This window comes from Euleptes europaea, chromosome 2 (genome assembly GCF_029931775.1).
Source record: "Euleptes europaea isolate rEulEur1 chromosome 2, rEulEur1.hap1, whole genome shotgun sequence".
Taxonomy (NCBI): Eukaryota; Metazoa; Chordata; class Lepidosauria; order Squamata; family Sphaerodactylidae; genus Euleptes; species Euleptes europaea.
This window is the reverse complement of record NC_079313.1, coordinates 26,006,529-26,028,400: the sequence shown is the minus strand read 5'-3', so window position 1 is coordinate 26,028,400 and position 21,872 is coordinate 26,006,529. Positions and strand designations below refer to the sequence as shown.

General features: G+C 48.7%; 1 protein-coding gene across 1 annotated transcript in view; it reads left to right on the top strand.

Annotated features, from left to right (window-relative positions):
• Positions 1-4,716: 4,716 nt before the first annotated feature.
• OLFML2B (olfactomedin like 2B) overlaps positions 4,717-21,872 on the top strand; it is a 41,050-nt gene continuing 23,894 nt past the window's right edge. Inside the window, exons 1-2 of the mRNA XM_056845677.1 lie at positions 4,717-4,845; positions 11,879-12,142. Coding sequence (XP_056701655.1) covers positions 4,717-4,845; positions 11,879-12,142 — 393 coding nt within the window. The remainder of the gene's footprint in view (positions 4,846-11,878; positions 12,143-21,872) is intronic.

Below are 21,872 nucleotides of genomic sequence, written 5' to 3'. Positions count from 1 at the left end.
GATTGAGATTGGGAAGGGCAGCCATGAAAGAGCTAGAAAAGATTCTGAAGTGTAAGGATGAGTCAATGGCCACCAAGATCAAGTTAATTCATGCCATCGTATACCCTGTTACTATGTATGGGTGTGAAAGCTGGACATTGAAGAAAGCTGATAGGAAGAAAGTAGATGCTTTTGAAATGTGGTGTTGGAGGAGAGTGTTACGGATACCGTGAACGGCCAAAAAAACAAATCAGTGGATTATAGATCAAATCAAACCTGAACTGACCCTGGAAGCTAAAATGATTAAACTGAAGCTATCATATTTTGATCACATTATGAGAATACAAGAGTCACTGCAGAAGACAATCATGATAGGAAAAGTTGAGGGCAGCAGGAGAAGAGGAAGACCCATCAAGAGATGGATTGACTCAATAAAGGAAGCCACAGTCCTCAGTTTGCAAGACCTGAGCAAGGCGGTCAAAGATAGGACATTGATTCATAGCGTCGCCATGAGTCGGAAGCAACTTGACGGCACTTAACTCACACACACAAGACCGCCCCTGGGAGTCTACTCTCCCAGGAGTCCTTTGTGACCCTGAGAAACTTTATTCCCAGGGTTGCAGGACCTATGTGGAGCAATAGCCATACTGGCTGGCTGCAGTGGAAAAAGGGCAAAATCAGCCCCTTCTCTTCCAACTGAGGTTACAAAGACGGCTCAGGGAATGGAGCACCAGGAAGACTGGCAACTGTCTCTGTCTTCCACTGATGGAACATGGGATTGAAACCGATAGACTGACAGACAGAGATAGATAAATGATAGAAAGATGGATGGGTGGGAACCACTAGCTCCAAAAATTGTTCCTCTTCAACTGGAACTAGGGATTCCTAACTCCAGCGTTGGTTGGGGCAGAACTGGGACATCCTTAATTTCATCCTTAATCGCAAAGGAGACATAATATTTGTTTGTTTTTTTACTTCCTAGATTTTTATCATGTTCTTATTTAATGGAAGGCTGTTAAAACAAACAAATGAAATATTGTTTGTTAACCCCTTTCCTGTCAATCTTTTTGCCATGTTTTTCCTTGTTGACATTGCAATGTTATTTTCTTGGCTCCCCCCCCCCAGCTGATATTTTTACTGGCTTGATGGTGTTTTTCTTTGGAGTACTTTGCATAAGTGAGTTGTCTAAGAAACAACTAACCCCTGGGGTCATATTCAAACTGCTCACAGTTGAGTGAAAAATTAAATGTCTGCCTGTTTGGGAGAAAAAGATTTATTTGAATGCTAAATTAGGAAACCCCATCTATGGCTTTGGGAAGGGAATGATTAATGCTATCTAAAGGAGCAGCTGCTGAGAAGGAATTTGCTGTTTTATAGCTGATGGGAATGAAAAACCTGCAATTTACTCCACAATTGAAAAAGGCTGTCTTTTTGCCTGGAGGCAAACTGTCTGGCAGTATTTCCACAATCTCAGCAATTCACCTACCTCAAAATCTACCAATGATTGCAAAGTTTAGTGGTTTTCCCCACTAAAATAGACACTGAAAGAAAACGAACTTTCGTATAATGTGGCTAAAGAAATTCAGGATTACCACTTAGGAATTTAAACAAGCTATAGAGGCAATATTGAAAAGGGGAAAAAAGAGAGTTGCAATACCAAGTATTCAGCTGACCCTGGCCTGGGCACTGGAAATATATTTATGACGGGAGACACTTGGTAACAGCAAGGAATCAAAGATCACCATCTAATTTAAAGGCAGAATGACTGACTCAAAGTGGGCCAGAGGCCTCGGGATGTATTGTATATGTGTTGTCAAGTCACAGCTAACTTATGGCAACCCTGTAGGGTTTTCAAGGCAAGAGACGTTCAGAGGTGGTTTGCCATTGCCTGCCTCTGTGTCACAACTCTAGTGTTCCTTGGAGGTTGCAAATCCAAACCCTAACCAGGGCTGACCCTTCTTAGCTTCTGAGATCAGGCTAGCCTGAGGCTATCCAGGTCAGGGCTCATGTTGTACAGTTATATATTAACATATTTATATCCTGTTTTTCTCCACAATGAGGACCCCAAGTTGCTTACAACATTGTTCTCACCCCACCCTTTAACCTTCAAAGGACCCTTTGAGATAGTTTAGGGTGATCTTTTGGGACTTCTCAAGGGTGAATTGTGGCCTTTACATACAGATGGCCACTAGCAGAGATGGCCTTAAATAAGGATTAGACAGATTCATGGAGAGGATAGGTCCACCAATGTTTACTAGCCACAGAAGAAGAGTTGGTTTTTATATGCCGATTTTCTTTACCTTTTTAAGGAGAATCAAACCGGCTTACAATCTCCTTCCCTTCCTCCCCCTACAACAGACACCTTGTGAGGTAGGTGAGGCTGAGAGACCTCTAAGAGGGCTGTGACCGGCCCAAGGTCACCCAGCTGACTTCATGTGTAGGAGTGGGGAAACCAATGAAGTTCACCAGATTAGAGTCCGCTGCTCATGTGGAGGAGTGGAGAATCAAACCCGGTTCTCCAGATTAGAGTCCATCACTTTTAACCACTACACCACACTGGCGGGATAAAAATGTACCAAATTAATAAAAGAAGAAATAAATAAATTTGTTTCAGAACTCTACTGCTAATTGGTGGTGACTTGCCAACAATTTCACCCTGCCCCAACACTGGTTCTTCAAAGTCACGCCCTAAAAACAATGTTCAGGGGATGTTTCTAATAACGGTAGTGAAGACTGATGGAAAGAATTGATTTTGTTTCTTAAGAAAACAAGGAGAGGTTTGCAGAATCAGATCAAGAGGCAACCTAACCCAGCCCCGTTTCCAACAGGGGCTGGCTACTTCTGGGAAGCCTTCAAGCACGGGATCAAAGCAAGGGCTCCCTTCCTTGTTGATCCTCAGCATACTGCCTCTGAACATGGATGTTCTACAATCAGTGGTTCCCAACCTTTTTTTGACCAGGGACCACTAGGACTTTTTTGTTCGGTGCAGGGACCCCAGGGCTCCAAATAAAAATTCCGAGAATTTGAAAACAAACTTTAATCATAACTGTTAGTTAAACATTAAACTTAGAATAATATTTGAATGTATATTTTTATAATAGAGAACTTTTAATTGAAAATATTAATTTATTATGGGTTTATAACTTTGTTTCGCGGACCTTAATTTAGTTCTCGCGGACCCCTGGGGGGTCCACGGACCCCTGGTAGGGAACCGGTGTTCTACATTTTAAAAAAAATGCTTCCAACTGAAACTCCCAACTGAAGAGGAATAACAGGAACCATCCTAAGCCCATTCAGTAACATAAACCCAAACTGACAGAACTTTGCAGCTCATTTGGGATGGCTGAATCCTCAGCAGGGTTTGGCCCCGGAGCCCGTTGGCGGCGGCCTCATCGGCGGTTTGTGAGGGGAGAGGGGGGGAGGAGGGGAGAGGGGGAGAGGGGGGGAGAGGGGCCCTCAGCAGGGTTTGGCCCTGGAGCCCGTTGGCGGCGGCCTCATCGGCGGTTTGTTAGGGGAGAGGGGGGGGAGAGGGGGCCCTCAGCAGGGTTTGGCCCTGGAGCCCGTTGGCCGCGGCCTCATCGGCGGTTTGTGAGGGGAGAGGGGGGGAGAGGGGGAGGGGGGCCCTCAGCAGGGTTTGGCCCTGGAGCCCGTTGGCGGCGGCCTCATCGGCGGTTTGTTAGGGGAGAGGGGGGGAGAGGGGGGAGAGGGGGGGGAGGGGGGAGAGGGGGCCCTCAGCAGGGTTTGGCCCTGGAGCCCGTTGGCCGCGGCCTCATTGGCGGTTTGTGAGGGGAGAGGGGGGGAGAGGGGGAGGGGGGCCCTCAGCAGGGTTTGGCCCTGGAGCCCGTTGGCCGCGGCCTCATCGGCGGTTTGAGGGGGGAGGGGGGGAGGGGGGCCCTCAGCAGGGTTTGGCCCGGGGCCCGTTGGCGGCGGCCTCATCGGCGGTTTGTGAGGGGAGAGGGGGGGAGAGGGGGCCCTCAGCAGGGTTTGGCCCTGGAGCCCGTTGGCCGCGGCCTCATCGGCGGTTTGAGGGGAGAGGGGGGGAGGGGGGCCCTCAGCAGGGTTTGGCCCTGGAGCCCGTTGGCGGCGGCCTCATCGGCGGTTTGTTAGGGGAGAGGGGGGGAGAGGGGGGAGAGGGGGGGAGAGGGGGGGGAGGGGGGAGAGGGGGCCCTCAGCAGGGTTTGGCCCTGGAGCCCGTTGGCCGCGGCCTCATCGGCGGTTTGTTAGGGGAGAGGGGGGGAGAGGGGGGGGAGGGGGGAGAGGGGGCCCTCAGCAGGGTTTGGCCCCGGAGCCCGTTGGCGGCGGCCTCATCGGCGGTTTGTGAGGGGAGAGGGGGGGAGGGGGGCCCTCAGCAGGGTTTGGCCCCGGAGCCCGTTGGCCGCGGCCTCATCGGCGGTTTGTGAGGGGAGAGGGGGGGAGAGGGGGAGGGGGCCCTCAGCAGGGTTTGGCCCCCGAGCCCGTTGGCGGCGGCCTCAAAGGCCAACAGGCTCCGGGGCCCAACCTTGCCGAGGGCCGCCTCTCTCCCCCTCACAACCCCCTTCTCCGCCTCTCGCGGCCGGGAGACTCCTCCTTCGGGCCCGCCTCGTTCGCCGCCGGGCGGAGGCCGCCGCCCGCCCCCTCGGCTCGCCACAAGGCCGGGAAGGAGAGAGGCGAGCTCGCCGCCGCCCGCCCGCCCGCCCGCCCGCCCGCCCCATGCACGGCTCGCCCGCCGCCCGCTAGCCGCCGCCGCCGCGCGCCTCCATGGCGCGGCCCGCGACGCTGCTCTGCTGCTCGGCGGCGCTCCTGGCGGCGTGGTGGGGGGCCGCGTGCGCCGCCGGCGCGCCCCCGCTGCAGGACGAGGCGGACAACCAGGAGAACGTCCTCTCCCAGGTACGGCAGCCCGGCGGAGGGGGAGAAGCGCCGGGGGAGCCCCGGCCGGCCGGGCTCGAAAAGCGCGCCTTCCTGCGAGGGACGGAGGGAGGGAGCCCCCAGTCATAAGGACACAAGAAAAGCCCACGCTGGAGCGGACCCGGGCCCATCAAGGCCAGCCGTCTGTTCACACGGTGGCCAACCAGGTGCCTCTGTGTGTGTGTCAAGGGCCGTCAAGCCGCAGCCGACTTATGGCGACCCCTTTTGGGGGGGTTTTCATGGCGAGGGACTAACAGAGGTGGTTTGCCATTGTCTGCCTCTGCACAGCAACCCTGGTCTTCCTTGGTGGTCTCCCATCCAAATACTAACCGGGGCTGACCCTGCTTCGCGTCTGATAGGTAACAAGATCAGGCTATGGGCCTCCCTATGTGTGTGTGTGTGTGTGTCAAGTGCCGTCAAGTCGCAGCCGACTTAAGGCGACCCCTTTTTGGGGTTTTCATGGCAAGAGACTAACAGAGAGGTGGTTTGCCAGTGCCTTCCTCTGCACAGCAACCCTGGTCTTCCTTCGGGGTCCCCCATCCAAAGACTAACCAGGGCCGACCCTGCTTCGCTTCCGAGATCTGGCGAGATCAGGCTACCGTGCTGCCTTCCGTCCGTGTCACCAGGTGCCTCTAGGAAGCCCGCAAACAAGACGAGAGCAGCAGCCTTGTCCTGCCTGTGTTCCACGGCACCTAATATAATAGGCATGCGCCTCTGATCCTGGAGAGAATAGGTATGCATCATGGCTAGTAACCCTTTAACCCGAGTAAGGCTCAATTTGCAAGATCTGCGCAAGGCTGTTAAGGATAGGACACTTTGGAGGACATTGATTCACAGGGTCACCATGAGTCGGAAACAACTTGACGGCACTTAACACACACACAAGGCACCGAGGAGGTGTGCTTAGATTTGCTCTGGTAGCGAGCTTCTTGCACTCCGATTCTTACTCGGGTCTATCCAATGAGGCTCACTCCCGGGAGAGGATTCTTTGCATTGCAGCCATCCATCCAGGATTTCTGCAGGCAGGAAGCATAGAGTAAAGCCTCGGGAAAGGATAGATGAAGGGATGCGTTCCTTCTCTCTCTCTCTCTCCCCCCCTTTTACGGTTTATTTTCCTCGCTTCGTTTGTTGTATCATTTGATATTACTAAAACAAGAAGTAAATATTGGGAATCAGTCACAGCCTAAGAACTCGATGCTGATGGATTAACATGAAATATATTCCTAAATATATTTGAGGGTACTATGGGTGAAGGAAGTTAAATCTTCAGGCAGCTCTCTTTGGCAAACTGGAGCCTCTGTGCAACACCCAGTTGCAGTGGGACTCAGTGGTAGAGCATCTGCTTTGCATGCAGAAGATCCCAAATGTAATGCCTTGCTACATTCAGAAGGTCCCAGGTTCAGCCCAGTGGCAAAGCATCTGCTTTGCATGCAGAAGATCCCAAGTTCAATCTCTAGTGGCGTGCAAAAGGTCCCAGGTTCAATCCCCAGCACCTCCAGTTTAAAAAAAAAAAAAGCATCAAGTGATGTGAAAGACCTGCTGAAGAGCAACTTGCAGTCTCTGACCTTGAGACCGATGGTCCAAGTCTCAATACAAGACAGCCTCAGTACAGAAGAGCGATCCCCCTTCCCTTGCAGTGCACTTCAGGTTATGATCCTAAACGTGTGTGAACTCAGATGTAGTTATGAGTTAACATGCTTATGGTCTGATTGCAAAGGAATAATAGCTCTCAGGGCAGGGACTAGACTTTACGGACAGGCATGAGCGTTGGCACCTGTCAGTTCAGAGGCTTTGCACAAATTTACTTATTTTTTAATTAAAGTATGTATACTTTGCCTTTCCTCTTGGCTTAGAACCAGTTGGGGGCCAGTTTGCAGGTGAAGGCTAGATGTGTGGCTCCATCAGAAGGGGGGTGGGCGGGCTGAACCCTTCCCCCAATCCACTGAGTTGGGGGTTTCGTAGGTTAAAAGAGTTGGTGAGTTTAGAACTCCCCCAGACTTTTATTTCCCCGTGATGATCTTAAGAACAACTTTGCTTTGAGGCAAATTCTGCAGAAGCTTGGGGGCTTTGCTTTCAGAATAAATAGGGATAGGATTTAGTTGCTGGTTCCAAGGGTAACACTTGTGTAGTTTTATCTGCAACCTGAGTTAATGCAGAGTGAGATTTGGGTTGATAAGCACACATCCATCCTTTATTCGGAAATGGGAATGAATGATTTCCCGTTTTACTATGCCAATAAAGGTGTCTGAATCTGATTTCCCAAGACGTCTTTGGGAACACGGATTTATCATGTAGGTGCCTGTCGTTTCAGGAGAGGTAGCATTGTGTGTTGAGCAGATTTGCACCCCTGCCAAACCAAAGTCCATGTAAGCGCAGCTCTAATCTTGGATATGTTTACTCAGAAGTCAACTTCACTAAGTCCAATGAGGATTACTCCCAAGTAGCTGTGCAAATAGGATTCCAGCCTTGTGTTCAGTCACATCCTGCTGCTAACCGCACCAGATGAGAGCAAGTCTCTTAGAGACATCGTTACATTTCTGGGTAATGAGTATTGCAAGAATCTCTCCATCGGTCACTTTTGTAATTGCTGAGCCTCACCCTTCATAGCAGGGGCTGTTCTCTGGCCAAGTCACCCAAGTGACTGCTGGGGGCAGTACAGCAAGAAGACACCCCAGGCTCTGAGCCGTCAGTGGCTCGGGAAAACACTGGCATCCCCTTCTGGGCTCACACCACCCCTGGCCCCAGGTCCATGCCAGTCCTCAGCAATACTTGTGGACTCAGCCAGCACTGGCACGGAGCCCAGGAGGGGATGGGTGTACCTTGCTTGGGGGCAAGAAATCATCTTGAACCAGCCTTACGCCACAGCTAAATCTGATTTGGTCTTTGGTTCTTGTAGGTTGTCCGGGCTGTGTAACCGTGGTCTTAGTATTTTCTTTCCTGACATTTCGCCCACAGCTGTGGCAGGCATCTTCAGAGGAGTAACACTGAAGGACAGTGTCTCTCAGTGTCAAGTGTGTAGGAAGAGTAATATATAGTCAGAAGGGGGTTGGGTTTGAGCTGAGTCATTGTCCTTCAAAGTATTAAAGGTAATGTGCAAATCATTGTCCTGTAAGTATCAAGATAATGTGCTAATGAGGGTGTGGTATGATAATGTGGAACCATTGTATCCTGAAGTGATCTGTTAACATGTGGAATCCAAGGCTAATCCGCATGGCTATTGTGGACTGTAGTCTTTGTTAGTCTGGAGATTTTCAGGACAGGAGAGACACTGTCCTTCAGTATTACTCCTCTGAAGATGCCTGCTACAGCTGCGGGCGAAACGTCAGGAAAGAAAATACCAAGACCACGGTTACACAGCCCGGACAACCTACAAGAACCAATGAACTCTGACCGTGAAAGCCTTCGACAATATTCTGATTTGGTCTGTTTCTAAAAGGGTAGCCGAATTAATCCGTTGCAGGAAAAAGAATACACAGGAGTACACAGGAGTATTGTGACTCCTAACCAGATTCTGGCTTAAGTTTTCAGGGACGAGAGCCCATTTGCTCAGATGTATGCAGCGAGTCTACGTGTTCAGCATTTTACCGTGATGAATTTGCTTAGTGTCCGTTCTAATATAATCTTGGTCAGAAGTGCATCCTTTGCTTTTTAGTTAGATCCAGGTTCTTTCATTTAGTGGCTTTCTAGTCGGGAACTTTTGGATCATTGCCTTAAATACTGGAAGCCCTCCGCACAGGGGGATCGTATCACATCTGCACTCTGTCGCCTTACACCCTTTTGCTTCTGAATAAACGGTTCTTAGAAGCTGATCTCCCCCCCCCCCCAAGCTGAAACATTTGATTTGAAGTCGGTAATCCTGTGAAGGGATGGATTTCTGTGGTTTGCTGCTGTCGCAGCTGCTGCCCCTTTAAATCCAATCGCTGAGACTTGAACTGGTCTAATCTCCTGGGAAGGTGCACATTCATGTGATTCTTTGAGCCTGTGGCGGTGGCAGTTTTCCATCTGCTTGTGTTGGCTTTCACCTGTGGTTCAAGTCAGCTCCAGTCTGCAGCTGCTGCGGCTCCAGAAATTGGTCTCAGTCAGAATTGCCCCCCCCCCCCAGTGTGCTTTTTGTGGGGTTGATGGATCCTTTTACTCTTTATCATTAAAGTAACCAGTGATTATTACTTAGATATAGGACTACTTTTGGGGTTACTTTACCCTGTTGTTGAATAAATTCTGCCTGTTAGTTGGAGTTTTCTACCAGAAAGAAAAGCAATCCTTCATGGGCATTGTATATATTTTAGATGCAAACCTGACCTAAATTGAGTACTGTACTAATCCACTGCTTAGAAGTGTGTGCATAGATAACAGAGGCCAGCAAATTGGTATCTCATGCTGGATCAGCTCCTGTTGCTAGGGGAGCGAGCCCACTCTTCAAAGTATAGTCTTCACCAAGCCAAAGGAAAAAGGTAGCAATTGCCTGCTGGAAAGAGGGCAGATTTGGTTTTCAAAAAGCTATTTGGATCATTTTTGGAGGTCATTTTACTGATTTGTTTAAAATATCTCTATACCACCTTGCCCATAATTGCTTGAGGCAGTGTCCAAAATTATAAATGTCAATACATCATGATGGCAGTTTAATTGCAGACCATATTGCTGGGGAGATTTTTGTGTGTGCAATCTTATGCAGAATTCCTCCAGTCTAAGACCACTGAAATCAGTTGGCTTCCATCAAAGGAGCTCTGTAATGGTTTAATACTATTTTAACAGTCCAGGATCCAAATGTGCACACGGTGGTGTGCCCCAGAGGTCTTCCTGCTTCCCAAAGAAATGAAACAGAATCGCTTGGGGGTGCAGCGTTCAGAGCTGTTGAGCTCAGAATGTGATAGGCTGTTACAGAATGGTCTTCTGGACAGACCATTCCAGAGCCTTTATTCCAGTTGCTGTGAGATAGCAAAACCTTTTTGATGTGAGTGACATGGAATCATAGAGTTGGAAGGGATCACCAGGGTCATCAAGTCCATGATCTATCCCATCTAACATGATCTATCCCATCTAACTGCTGGTTGGATTTAGACATTATGCCTAACTATGGTTAAGGAAACCTCACTATGGTTTGCTATAGAAAGGAGAGCTTATAAATATTTTAAATAAATAATATAGATACATACCATGCTTAAATTATGGCCACTGCTCCGTCATAATCCACCTAGAGAAGAGGGGAAATGCAAGAAAACAGCTCAAAACCATATTTAGAACCCTAGCCATGGTTTGGGGTTCTAAAAGACGGGTATCACAGTCTGTGGTTTGGCTGATAGCCGAATCTAGAATAGCAGGGGTGCATGAATCTCATTATCAACCCATGGTTCAGTGTACACCTGAAATGTCAAGTATGAATGAGTCACAACCGTGTCTTCAAAGACATGCCTCATATACTCACCAGGGAGCCAGGACTGACTGTCTGGTGTATACTCCAGTGGCAAACCCAGGTTTGTAATGTGTGAACTGTCCTTACAAGGGTCTTCTGAATGAGGTTCTCTAACTCTGGAAAGGCTCCGCACATGTGGCACAATACAGGAAAAAAAATAGGCTCTGGGATTATTTTTATCTTTCACTTTTGTGTTTGATCCCTCCACACCCCCTAAAGGAAATTCTTTGGATTGCATTTACAATTGTTAGAATTTGGCTTTGGCCAAGAAGAAGAGAAGATGAGTTGACTTTTATACTCTGCTTTTCTCTACCTTAAGGAGTCTCAAAGCGGCTTACACTTGCCTTCCCTTCCTCTCCCCACAACAGGGCACCTTGTGAGAAAGTTCTGAGAGAACTGTGACTGGCCCAAGGTCACCCAGCAGGCTTCATGTGAAGAGAGGGGAATCAAACCCTGTTCTCCAGATTAGAGTCCGCCACAGTTAACCACTACACCATGCTGGGTCAAGTGGGATGTGCTTTTCTTCTTCTGACCCCCCCACACACATACACACTGTGCATCCTGGCAGAGGGGAATGCTTTTGCTTCTCCACACATCTGAGAAACCGCCTGCATTTTACCTTTTACCTTTTGTCCCTTAGAAGCTCCTTGATCAATTGATCTTGAGCAGCATATATCTAGTGTTGGAGGGATATAAGGACTGAAACAAATCTTGCCACTGACAATGTAGCCTTGGGGTCCCTGTCGCTTAGTAAAAAAGGCATTATGTCAGTCACAGAGGCATTGGATTTGTATATTAAAAGGGGGGAAATATAGTGTGATCGAAGTTCCTCATAAAAGTGGCATTCCAAAAGGGCATGGGCTAATGTGTTAATAGAGCCAGAAGAGCAAGGGCAGATCCTGTCTGAGTATGGTATATTCAGAATTCTGCCCTGCATTACCATAGAAGGGTTAGCATTCAATCTAGCCAAGCAAAAAGCTCTACAGACACGAGGAGTTGTCAGATAATATGTATAGGCCTGCATTTTAAGTACAGTGTGAATGTGTCCGTTCTGTGCATTACAAAAAATGTGTAATCTGGAGCTCTCCCACAGGAAACGATACATGATCGATCGGGAAATTCTACTGTCCAGGCCACACTGAAACAAGAGGGTGGTGTGCAAGAAGCAGCATAGGACTCCTATGGCACCTTCATTTCAAGCATAGCGTCCCTGTGCGCCTTCATTTCAAGTAGTGTCTTCTGCAAGCACACTTACTGAGGGATTGTTCCCGTTATGTGATTGTGAGATAATTCTGGAGGGAATGGCGTGGAAGCTGGAAGCTTTTAATTTCCCCCAAATCTTCAGAGAAATACCAAAGTGGTTTTTTTGGGTGGGGGTAGGAAGTTGACCTGCTGTTTTCTCTTTTTGGTGGCTGAAGAAAATTGCATTCCCAAATTACCAAGGAACGGAAAACTTTAGAGTCAGCAGTTTTGAGAGACCTATTTCTTCAAGATTTCAGAACATTTCAGGCTTTCCCGAGCACGCTGCAAAATAAACATAAATGGGGGGGGGGGAAATCTTTTCAGACCCAACTGATCCACTTATATTTCCTTTCCTCCCCCCAGTTGCTAGGTGACTATGACAAGGTGAAGGCCGTGTCGGAAGGCGGGGACTGTCAGTGCAAGTGTGTGGTGAGGCCGCTGAGTCGAAGCGCCTGCCAGAGGTTTAATGACGGCGCTTCCAAACCGGAGGATTTTTACGTGGTGGAAACCATTACTTCTGGACCAGAATGCAGATGCTCCTGCGTGGCTCCGCCGTCCGCCCTGAACCCTTGCGAGGGAGACTTCCGGCTGAAGAAGCTGAGAGAAGCAGACAGCAAGGATTTTAAGGTTGGCCAATATCCGAATCACGTTATCATAGAATTTTTAATTTTATATTTATACACTGCTTTTATCCCCAGTTAGGAGCCCCGTGGCGCATAGTGGTAAGCTGCACTACTGCAGTCCAAGCTCTGCTCACGACCCGAGTTCAATCCCAATGGAAGTTGGTTTCAGGTAGCCGGCTCAAGGTTGACTCAGCCTTCCATCCTTCCGAGGTCGGGGAAATGAGTACCCAGCTTGCTGGGGGTAAAGGGAAGATGACTGGGGAAGGCACTGGCAAACCACCCCGCAAACAAAGTCTGCCTAGGAAACAGGATATGACGTCACCCCGTGGGTCAGGAATGACTCGGTGCTTGCACAGGGGACCTTTACCTTTTACCTTTTTTTCTCCCCAGTGGACCCAAAGCAGTTTACAGCACTATTCTCACCTCTTCAGTTTTGTCCTCTCAGTAATAATCCTGTGAGGTAGGTTTAGCTCGAGGTTACCCAGTGAGATTCTGTGGTAAAGCAGAGATTTGAATATGGGTCTTCCCGAATGTTTGAATATGGCTCTCCCAGATCCTAGCCTGACACTACACCACTCTGGCCCTAAATTGCCTGTGACTGGTCTTTGATATGTCTCCAGTTTCATTTTCTGTTCTCTGTATTTTTTCAAGTCAGGACTAAGAGCTGAACTACATGTTACAGAACACTTGACTTGTGACCTTTGTGGGGCCTTACAGTCAGATATCAGCTGCAAGGTGCTGTGGGAATTCTATTCTCAAGCGCCTTGTTTGAGTTAGGGCCTGTATGATCAAGAATTGGGTTCTATTCCTGATAGTAAATCCCCACGCTGGTTATGTGTCAACTGTAAAGGGTAGTTTGGCCCGGTGTTCTTCACTGAGTTTAATTTCTCTTGCTAACCAATTCCTGTACTGTATCCAAGATGCAGGATTAGTCCTCTTTTTTTATAGACAGAGGAACATATATAGTTATTATATTACCAAGCTATGATGAAAAAGAAGAATAAGAATTGGTTTTTATATGCCGACCTTCTCAACCACTTAAGGGAGACTCAAACCATCTTATAATCACCTTCCCTCCCCCTTCCCACAACAGACACTCTGTGAGGTAGGTGAGGCTGAGAGAGCTCAAAGAGAACTGTGACTAGCCTAGGGTCACCCTGCTGGATTCATGAGTAGGAGTGGGAAAACCAACCCAGTTCACCAGATTAGCCTCCGCTGCTCATGTGGAGGAATGGGGAATCAAACCGGGTTATCCAGATTAGAATCCATTGCTCCAAACCACCCCTCTTAACCACTACACCACACTGGCTCCTATGGCCTCACAGTGGCTTTTCAAGGTCTTTCCAGCCCTTCAACATGATATTGTTTTAGACAGGAGATTGAGGTTGGGGAATTCGGCATGCAAATGTGGACCTTTCCTTGAGCTCTGGGCTCTGCCAATAATGCTGGAAAGCATCTGAATGTGTAGCACGAAAGCATGGGAGAAAAGAGGCTGACAGGCATACTGTGTAGCCATGAACTTCTACCCTGGTTGACTGAAATAACATTGCTTCCACACGGGCTGTGTAGACGGAAAAGGAAGTCATTGATGGAGCAACCCTAAGCCCTGGATACTGGCACGTGATGGTATTGTCATGGTGCCAGTGTGGCCAGCCAGCATCCTGTGCTTTCTCAACAGAGAAAATAGTTTTTGAACGAGACCCAAGTCTAAGGGGCTGAGGATAGCAACTGCCCTGGAGTCCATGTAACATCAAGGCCTACCAATCACGGAGTGGCATGTTGATGACACTCCCATGCCAGCCATACATGGAAGCAGCCAACCAGTGCAAGCGGACATACCTCCCTGATGTCACATTGTCCCCCGCTCCTGCACACAACGCAACAAGGGAAGGAACAGAGGTAATACAACACCCTCTGCTGTTAGGAGGAGTGTAACACCCCCAGTAGGACTAACTTCCACGATCCTGGGAGTTCTGCAGACCGGGGTTCAAAACCCCACCAGCACTCACAGGCCAGCATACAGGGAAGGAAGAGTGGTCACTCCAGCCATATTATCAAGACAGCTCACTTTGGAGAGAGAACCCCTAGAGAAAGATTGGGGCCTCATCAAGGATGACGCCCAGGGCAGGGGAAAACTATTCCGAGCAGCAGATTTTCTGCAGGCAAGGGGACGACAGGCACTAGGAGAGACACAAGGAAACACATGACTGCACATTCACAGAAGGCAATAATCCCCTGGGGGAGAGTTCTCACATGGGAAACACCTCACACGCTGTGCAGCATTCTTCTGGCCTTCTCTACTGGAAGGAGCCTCGAAAGTGGCTTACAATTGCCTCCCCTCCCCCCTCCCAGCAGACACCTTGTGAAGTGGGGTGGGGGCTGAGAGAGTTCTGGGAGAACTGTGACTGGCCCAAGGTCACCCAGCAGGCTTCATGTGGAGGAGTGGGGAATCAAACCCGGTTCTCCAGATTAGAGTCCACCTCTCTTAACCACCATACCACTACACCACGCTGATGATGGGGGTGGGGATCGTTCCCTGTGTAGCAGACCCCACTTCAGCCAACACTCAGCTGTGAAGCAAACAGGTATTTAACAGCTCTGGGAATGGAGTTCTTAAAGCAAGTCAGATGAACAGAATTGCCAACTTTCTTGGTCCAAGGGTTCATTTTATAGGCTCTGGTGCTTTTCAAAGCTATGCTGTCACTACGACTTTTAAAGAGTTTGCATCCATGGAACCCAGGCTCAATTCACATTCCCTGCAGTTGCATAGGAACTGCGGGGAACTGCCTTTTAAAGAGCTGCAGGGGCCCAATTCTGCTCAGAATTGGGGCATGAGGGAGGAGGGCCTCCTGCTTCCCTCCCCACAGTGTTTTCCTAAGCTGAAACTGCACTACAGGGCAATGTAGGGAATTCATGTGAGGTCCAGGGAGTGTAATTTACACCTGGGTCTAGTGATTCTGTCCTGTAAGGCTCAAACTAGATGCTGTTACTTTAATGAGTCAGGTTTGTGGAGCTGGATTAAAAGTCATAACATCTAGTCTGAGCCTGTCAGTGCAGAATCGCAGGGGGAGCTGTCCCTGTCCCTCCATGCCCTCAAGAGGAACAGCTGTACTGATCAAACAGCTGTCCAACAGCTTGCAATGGTGCAGAAGGCAGGCTGGAACCGGAGAGCTGGCATCTTCGCAGCAAAGCAGCCAGGTTCAGGAGGAGGGGCTATGGCTCAGTGGTAGAGCATCTGTTTGGCATGCAGAAGGTCCCAGGTTCAATCCCCGGCATCTCCAGTTAAAGGGACTAGGCAGGTAGGTGATGTGAAAGACCCCTGCCTGAGACCCTGGAGAGCCGCTTCCTGTCTGAGTAGACAATACTGATTTGATGGACCATGGGTCTGATTCAGTATAAGGCAGCTTCATGTGTTCACTCTGTGACATAGGCTCAGCAGATGGTTGGCACCACACTGTGAGAGGAGTGTCCATCCTGGCCTGATCGCTGCCCGCAAAGAGCGAACAGGGTCAGAATGGAAGGGAGTAATGTTTTGTAGTAGTGACAGACAGCAAACAAGCACTAAACATCTCTGTATGGTGCTCTTGCGGTTTCGCCTTCTGCGCTGTGCAGAGCGCCCCCTGTGTACAAGACACTGCTAGCAATGGTTGGGAAAGGAAGGCTTATTAAGCCAGTGTCGAGTGGGTACATTGCAGTGGGAGACAGAGCGGAGAGATTTGCAGCAGTCAAAGTTTGCAGCGGGGGATCCCCCTCCTTTGCTTACCTGCATGCTGTGCAAGTAAAGGGATGCAAGCAAAAGGGGGGAGGCTCCAGTGTTTGTATCCTGTCAGGGTTCTGCTCACAGCAGTGTTTTCAATACTTTGCAGCTCATTAAGCACCCTTAGGCAAGCCATTCTCGCAGGCTCCTTCCCCCCCTTGCAATATGAGGATGGTTCTTACAGGTTCGTCATATGTCTTAAGGCAAGATGAGTTGTTTTATCTTGGTAGTTTCCAACTGGCCTTTCTGTTTTGGGATGAAACCAGAAGCTTTTTGGGACATTACAGTCACATGTGCCAGGAGCCTCCTGACCAGGTGGAGATCTCAATATGAACAGTAACCAAGTTGTGTGAACAGGAACATTTCATGTACTTACCATGCACATACAACACCGGAACATGCGAACTATTTTGTTAGGGTTCACATTCATGTATACTGAGCTATTTAAATATGCATGTTGCCCCTGTCCACACGGCATGATGACCTTATCTATTGGGAGGATGGTGTGTGTGTGTGCAGAGGAGAGCAACCAGGATGATCAGGGGTCTGGAGGCCGAATCCTGTGAGGAAAGGCTGAGGGAGTTGGGAATGTTTAATCTGGAAAAGAGGAGGTTGAGGGGCGGGGGACATCTGTCTTTTTAAGTATTTGAAGTGCTGTGGCTTAGAGGAGGGCAGGGAGCTGTTCCTATTGGCAGCAGAGGATAGGATTCGCAATAATGGGTTTAAATTACAAGTGGAAAGGTACTGACTAGATATTAGGAAAAAATGTTTTACAATAAGATTTGTTCGACAGTGGAATCAGCTACCGAGGGAGGTGTTGAGCTTCCCCTCACTGGCAGTCTTTAAGCAGAAGCTGGACAAACACTTGTCAGGGATGCTCTAGGCTGATCCTGCATTGAGCAGGGGGTTGGACTAGATGGCCTGTAGGGCCCCTCCCAACTCTATGATCCTATGATTCTGATGTGTGCTGCTGATGCACACAGTCAGTAGGCTTGCCGGTATGTGTGATGGCAACATCTGAATAGAGCTAAAGCAGTTTACAAACCTGGAATAAAATTCAGCGAAGTGAAGTAGTAGCATAAAAGCAATTTAATTATTCCCAAGATAAATAGCAAATAGCAACTGGATCAAAGCAGTGAAAATCACAGTAAAGCAATGAAATCAACCCCAGATTAGAACCAACTGTCACATTGAAAAAGCAAGAACTGCAATCCAAATTGGTATGAACAGCATTCACTCAGTTGCTCTCCCTCTGCCAAAGGTGTTCTGGAACAGCCAAGTCTTCAAATTATGGCAGACGGCCAGGAGAGGAGAAGTGAAACAGCCCCCGACAGGCAGTGTACTCCATTATTTGGGGGCATCAGCTGAGAAGTCCCTCCCCTGGGTGCCTGTCAGCCTTAGTTTAGATGCAGTGAGCTCACAGAGCAGGGCACTGTTGTCAGATCTCAAGTCCTGCTTGGTGTAGTGGTTAAGAGCGGTGGAATCTGATCTGGAGAATGGGGGTTTGATTCCCCACTCCTCCACTCCTCCACATGAGCGGCGGAGGCTAATCTGGTAAACTGGATTTGTTTCCCCCATTCCTATGCATGAAGCCAGCTGGGTGACCTTGGGCTAGTCACACTCTCTCAGCCCCACCTACCTCACAGGGTGTCTGTTGTGGGAAGGGGAAGGCGATTGTAAGCCGGTTTGATTCTTCTTTAAGTGGTAGAGAAAGTCGGCATATAAAAACCAACTCTTCCTCCTCCTCCTCCAGGGGGGTGAGGTGGGCCTTTTTCGGGTGGCTACAATTCTGAGCAATTTACGACTTTAAAAGTCAAAGCGGCTCTTCACCTTGGGCCTGAAAACAAATGGGGAGCCACCGAAGTCAGTGGATTCTTAGCTATATATGTTTGGCAGGTCCCAGCTGGGATGCTTGCCACATTTTGTACAGACTGAAGTTACTGGATGTTCTTCGGAGTATGCAAAGCACTTTGAACACTTCAAAAACACAATATTAATGCAAACTGTAGGTGTCGTTATTAGATAGCAAGATATTGTATTCTGCCCTGGTTAAAATTAGACATAAAATAGTTCTGTGTGAAGGTGCCGTTTCTCTTTTTTCCAGTGGAACTGAGAAAATCTTCAGCAAGAGACTGCTCATGTGGTTTGATCCTGCTGATCTGTTCCACTACCGGAGGCAGTTTCCTCAGGAGGAAAGAACCTTTCTCTTGACATAGTCTTCTCTGTAGGATCCAACTCTTGTTTTTTCTGCTTTCCTCTTAGCAGATCCCTGCTGTATGTTTTATTGTCCCTCCCTGTGGAAAGCAATACTGCTGAGGGAAATTGTGTACGTGGCAGCTTGAGATAGATGTGGAGGATCTGTGCTGAGTGACAGGGGGTGGGGGGAAAGAAGAATGCCTCTGGGGGAAAAATACTAGAACACATATTCTTTCACATTGCCCTTCCCATCTGGAAATAAACTATCTTTAAAATGTTTTTGAAGCACCCTGAGATGAATGCTGCCAGTTTGCATTACACGAATCAGTGTCACAGCTCTTTGTTAAAATCTTACTTTGCAGATCAGTCTTTGATTTAGTTGGTCCCAACATCTGCAAAGGCTATGTGCTAAGAATGGTCTTTGCTGGATCAGACCAAGATTCCATCTGGTCCAGCCTCCTGTTTTTCGACAGTCGCCAGCCAGATGCCTCTGGGAAACTCGTAAGCCGTTAGTGTGCAGAGATAACTTTTTCTCCCTCTTCCAAAATACCTGAACTTGGGGCACCCAGTGAAGTTGATGGGCAAGAGCTTCAGAGTGGATGAAAGGAAGTACTTCTTTACTCAGTGAGTTATTAAAATGCGGGATTGACTGCCAGAAGATGTAGGGATGGCCCCAAGCATAGATGGCTTTGAAAAGGAATGGGCACATTCATGGAGAGAATATGGCCATCAGTGACCACTAGCCACAGTGACTAAAGGGGGCCTCCACATTCAGAGGCAGCAAAACCTCTGATGCCAGGAGGCAAAATCAGGGGAAGGCCTCAGTCTCTATGACCTGTCGTTGGCCCTCCAGGGCAACTGGTTTGGCCACTGTGTGAAACAGGATGCTCAACTAGTGGTCTGATTCAGCAGGACTCTTTTTATGCTTTTATTGTCCCCATCATGTGGTACTCAGAGATATACTGCCTTGGGCTTTAGAGGTTCCACTGCATTTCCTGCTTTCCTTCCCTGTGTTCCAGTTGCAGCCACCGCTATGCATAGTTTCCGATATTGGTTGCAAGGTTAGCATGCCTAGCATTGCCCAGATAGAGTGTGTGGGAAACAGTCAGCTGCGTGTACTCATCGTGGTCATAGTTGTCTTGCCTTGTTTTAGGTTTACGAGCTGTATATATACATACACACACACACACACACACACACCCTGGGCAGGCTCCAATAAACCGTAATCTAGCTAATGATCTGACCAGCAATATCTCTGTTGTTCTTGAACTGACGAGAAATTCAGGCGTGTGTTGAAGGAAGACTCTTGTGTGGTTTAAAAGCTTGCTTTCTCCCCTTACAAGTAGAGAGGGCTGGAATTCTGCCGTTGTCCTCAGCCAAGTTTGAGGACTTCCACTGGCACAAGAAGGATCCTGGGGCTGGAGGAAATCTTCAACCCTGGCTGAGTAAAGTAGCAGGGTTCAAGCCACCATCCTAATCTTGTGTATCACTTGTGTTTGTGCAAAAATAAAATTCTCAGGGCTGTCTCACACATTTGATGCGACTTTTGATGTGGGTGCCCCAGCATGCCTTTAAAAAAGTAAAAGGTAAAGGTCCCCTGTGCAAGTACCGGGTCATTTTTGACCCATGGGGTGACATCACATCCCGATGTTTACTAGGCAGACTTTGTTTACGGGGTGGTTTGCCAGTGCCTTCCCCAGTCATCTTCCCTTTACCCCCAGCAAGCTGGGTACTCATTTTACCAACCTCGGAAGGATGGAAGGCTGAGTCTACCTGAAACCAACTTCCGTCGGAGTTGAACTCAAGTTGTGAGCAGAGCTTGGACTGCAGTTCTGCAGCTTAGTATTTGCGCCACGGGGCTCATATCATGCCTTTAAGGTATGCTAAATAAACATGTGAAGTGTAAGTGGGAGTCCAACATCCTCTCCATGAGGGAGACATCTGCTGGAGAGCCAGGACAAGTTATGGCTTTCCAACACCATGCTTTTGGGGTTGTGTGTCCCTTTTCACCCTTGTACTTGGGATGGAGCATGAAACAGCTCCTGGAGAGGAGTTTGCATTTCTCTCAGCCCTTAAATAGCAATGTTTTGTCCCGGTCAAACACCCTGTCCTCCACTGCTGTGCTGATTGCAGCAGTGAGTGCTATGCCGAAGGCAGTTGCATTGGATGCCGTAGCCCCTATTGGACAGTGTCCATGACATCAGTAGCATCAGAACTCCCTGCAGTATGGAGCATGTAGGAAAGGATGAGTTCCTGCTGGATCAGATCAGTGGCCTATCTAGTCCAGCATCCTGCTTTATACAGTAGCCAGCCAGTTGTCCCAAAGGGCAGAGGCTAAGGTCTTCCTCCCCCTAGCACTGGTATTCAGAACTTTACTAACTTTGGATGTAGAGGTTTCCTTTAATAAGCCACGGATGAACCTATCCTCCATGAATCTGTCTAATCTTTTTTAAAAACACGATCTATGCCTGCGGCCATCGCTATATCCACTGGCCATGAATTCCACAGTTCATCTTTGAGAAGCTCAACAAGGATGCCTTGAAGCTGAATTATTAGATCTTCCATTTTGGGAATTAGGATATTGGATTGATGAACTCTTAAATGTAAGACCTTGAAGGATCTGCCCTGGGGTCAGCTTTTGGAAATGCAAACCTTTGTATGTGTGTAAGGTCACACTGGAAATGATTTGCGGTGGTGAGAATGGTTGAGTGATCTCAAGCCCTGGTTGCACTACAACTTGGTAATAACCGATCATGTGGTTTGGCTCACAGCTCACTGTGTGTCTGCCTTGCCTTGTCTGCTTCTTCCCATGCTTCTGTATTCAGTTAGCATTTTCTTCTTCCTTGCATCTGCACATATTGGAGCCACATGCTAGCTTTTGATAGAGAAAGCTGCACTTTGATTTCTCTCGGTTGGTGAGCGGGGGAATCCATGGCGTTTATTTGCTTGGTTGACCTTGTCATGCACTTGTGTGATACAAATGATAGAATAGTTATGTTGGGAAGAAGAAAGAAACTGGCAACGCAGGTTTTTTAAAAATGGGCTGTCCTCTTTTCTTCTGGGGTAGGTAGGTAAAGGCCTCAAGAGTACTAAGGAAAGAAAGACAGAGAGCCCGGGGGTCTTCTGTATGTGTCAAAGTGGAGTAATCTGTTCAGTAATCTAGGACAGTTTTTAGTGTGAGATCTGAGGGTCTCACAGATTACTGGCTGTGGGCGGAAGGGAGACATGTCAAATTCGCAGTACAAATGAGACCCAAGAGGCCCCACCGGTGATCCATGCAATGGTCACCTCCAGGCTAGATTACTGTAACTCGCTCTTCGTAGGGCTGCCCTTGAGACTGATCTGATCACTCCAGCTGGTTCAGAATGCAGCAGCGAGGGTCCTTACTGGGACCCCGCTTGGAGTGCATATTCAGCCAGCGCTCCGACAACTGCACTGGCTCCAGGTGGAGTACCAGATCAGGTACAAGGTGCTGGTTTTAATCTTTAAAGCCTTACACCGTCTGGGACCGTTGTACCTGCAGGACTGCCTCTCCTGGTACGCCCTCCAGAGAGCATTACGCTTGGCAAATGACCTACTGGCAGTCCCAGGCCTGAAAAATGTCCGGCTGTTCTCAACCAGGGCTTTTTCGGCCCTGGCCCCGACCTGGAGGAACTCTGTAGTGAGACCAGGGCCCCGTGGGATCTTACACAGTTCTGCAGGGCCTGTAAGACTGAGATTTTCCGCCAGGCCTACGATTGAGGGCCGCAACAGTGCCCATCATACCTGGTCTCCCGTCCCC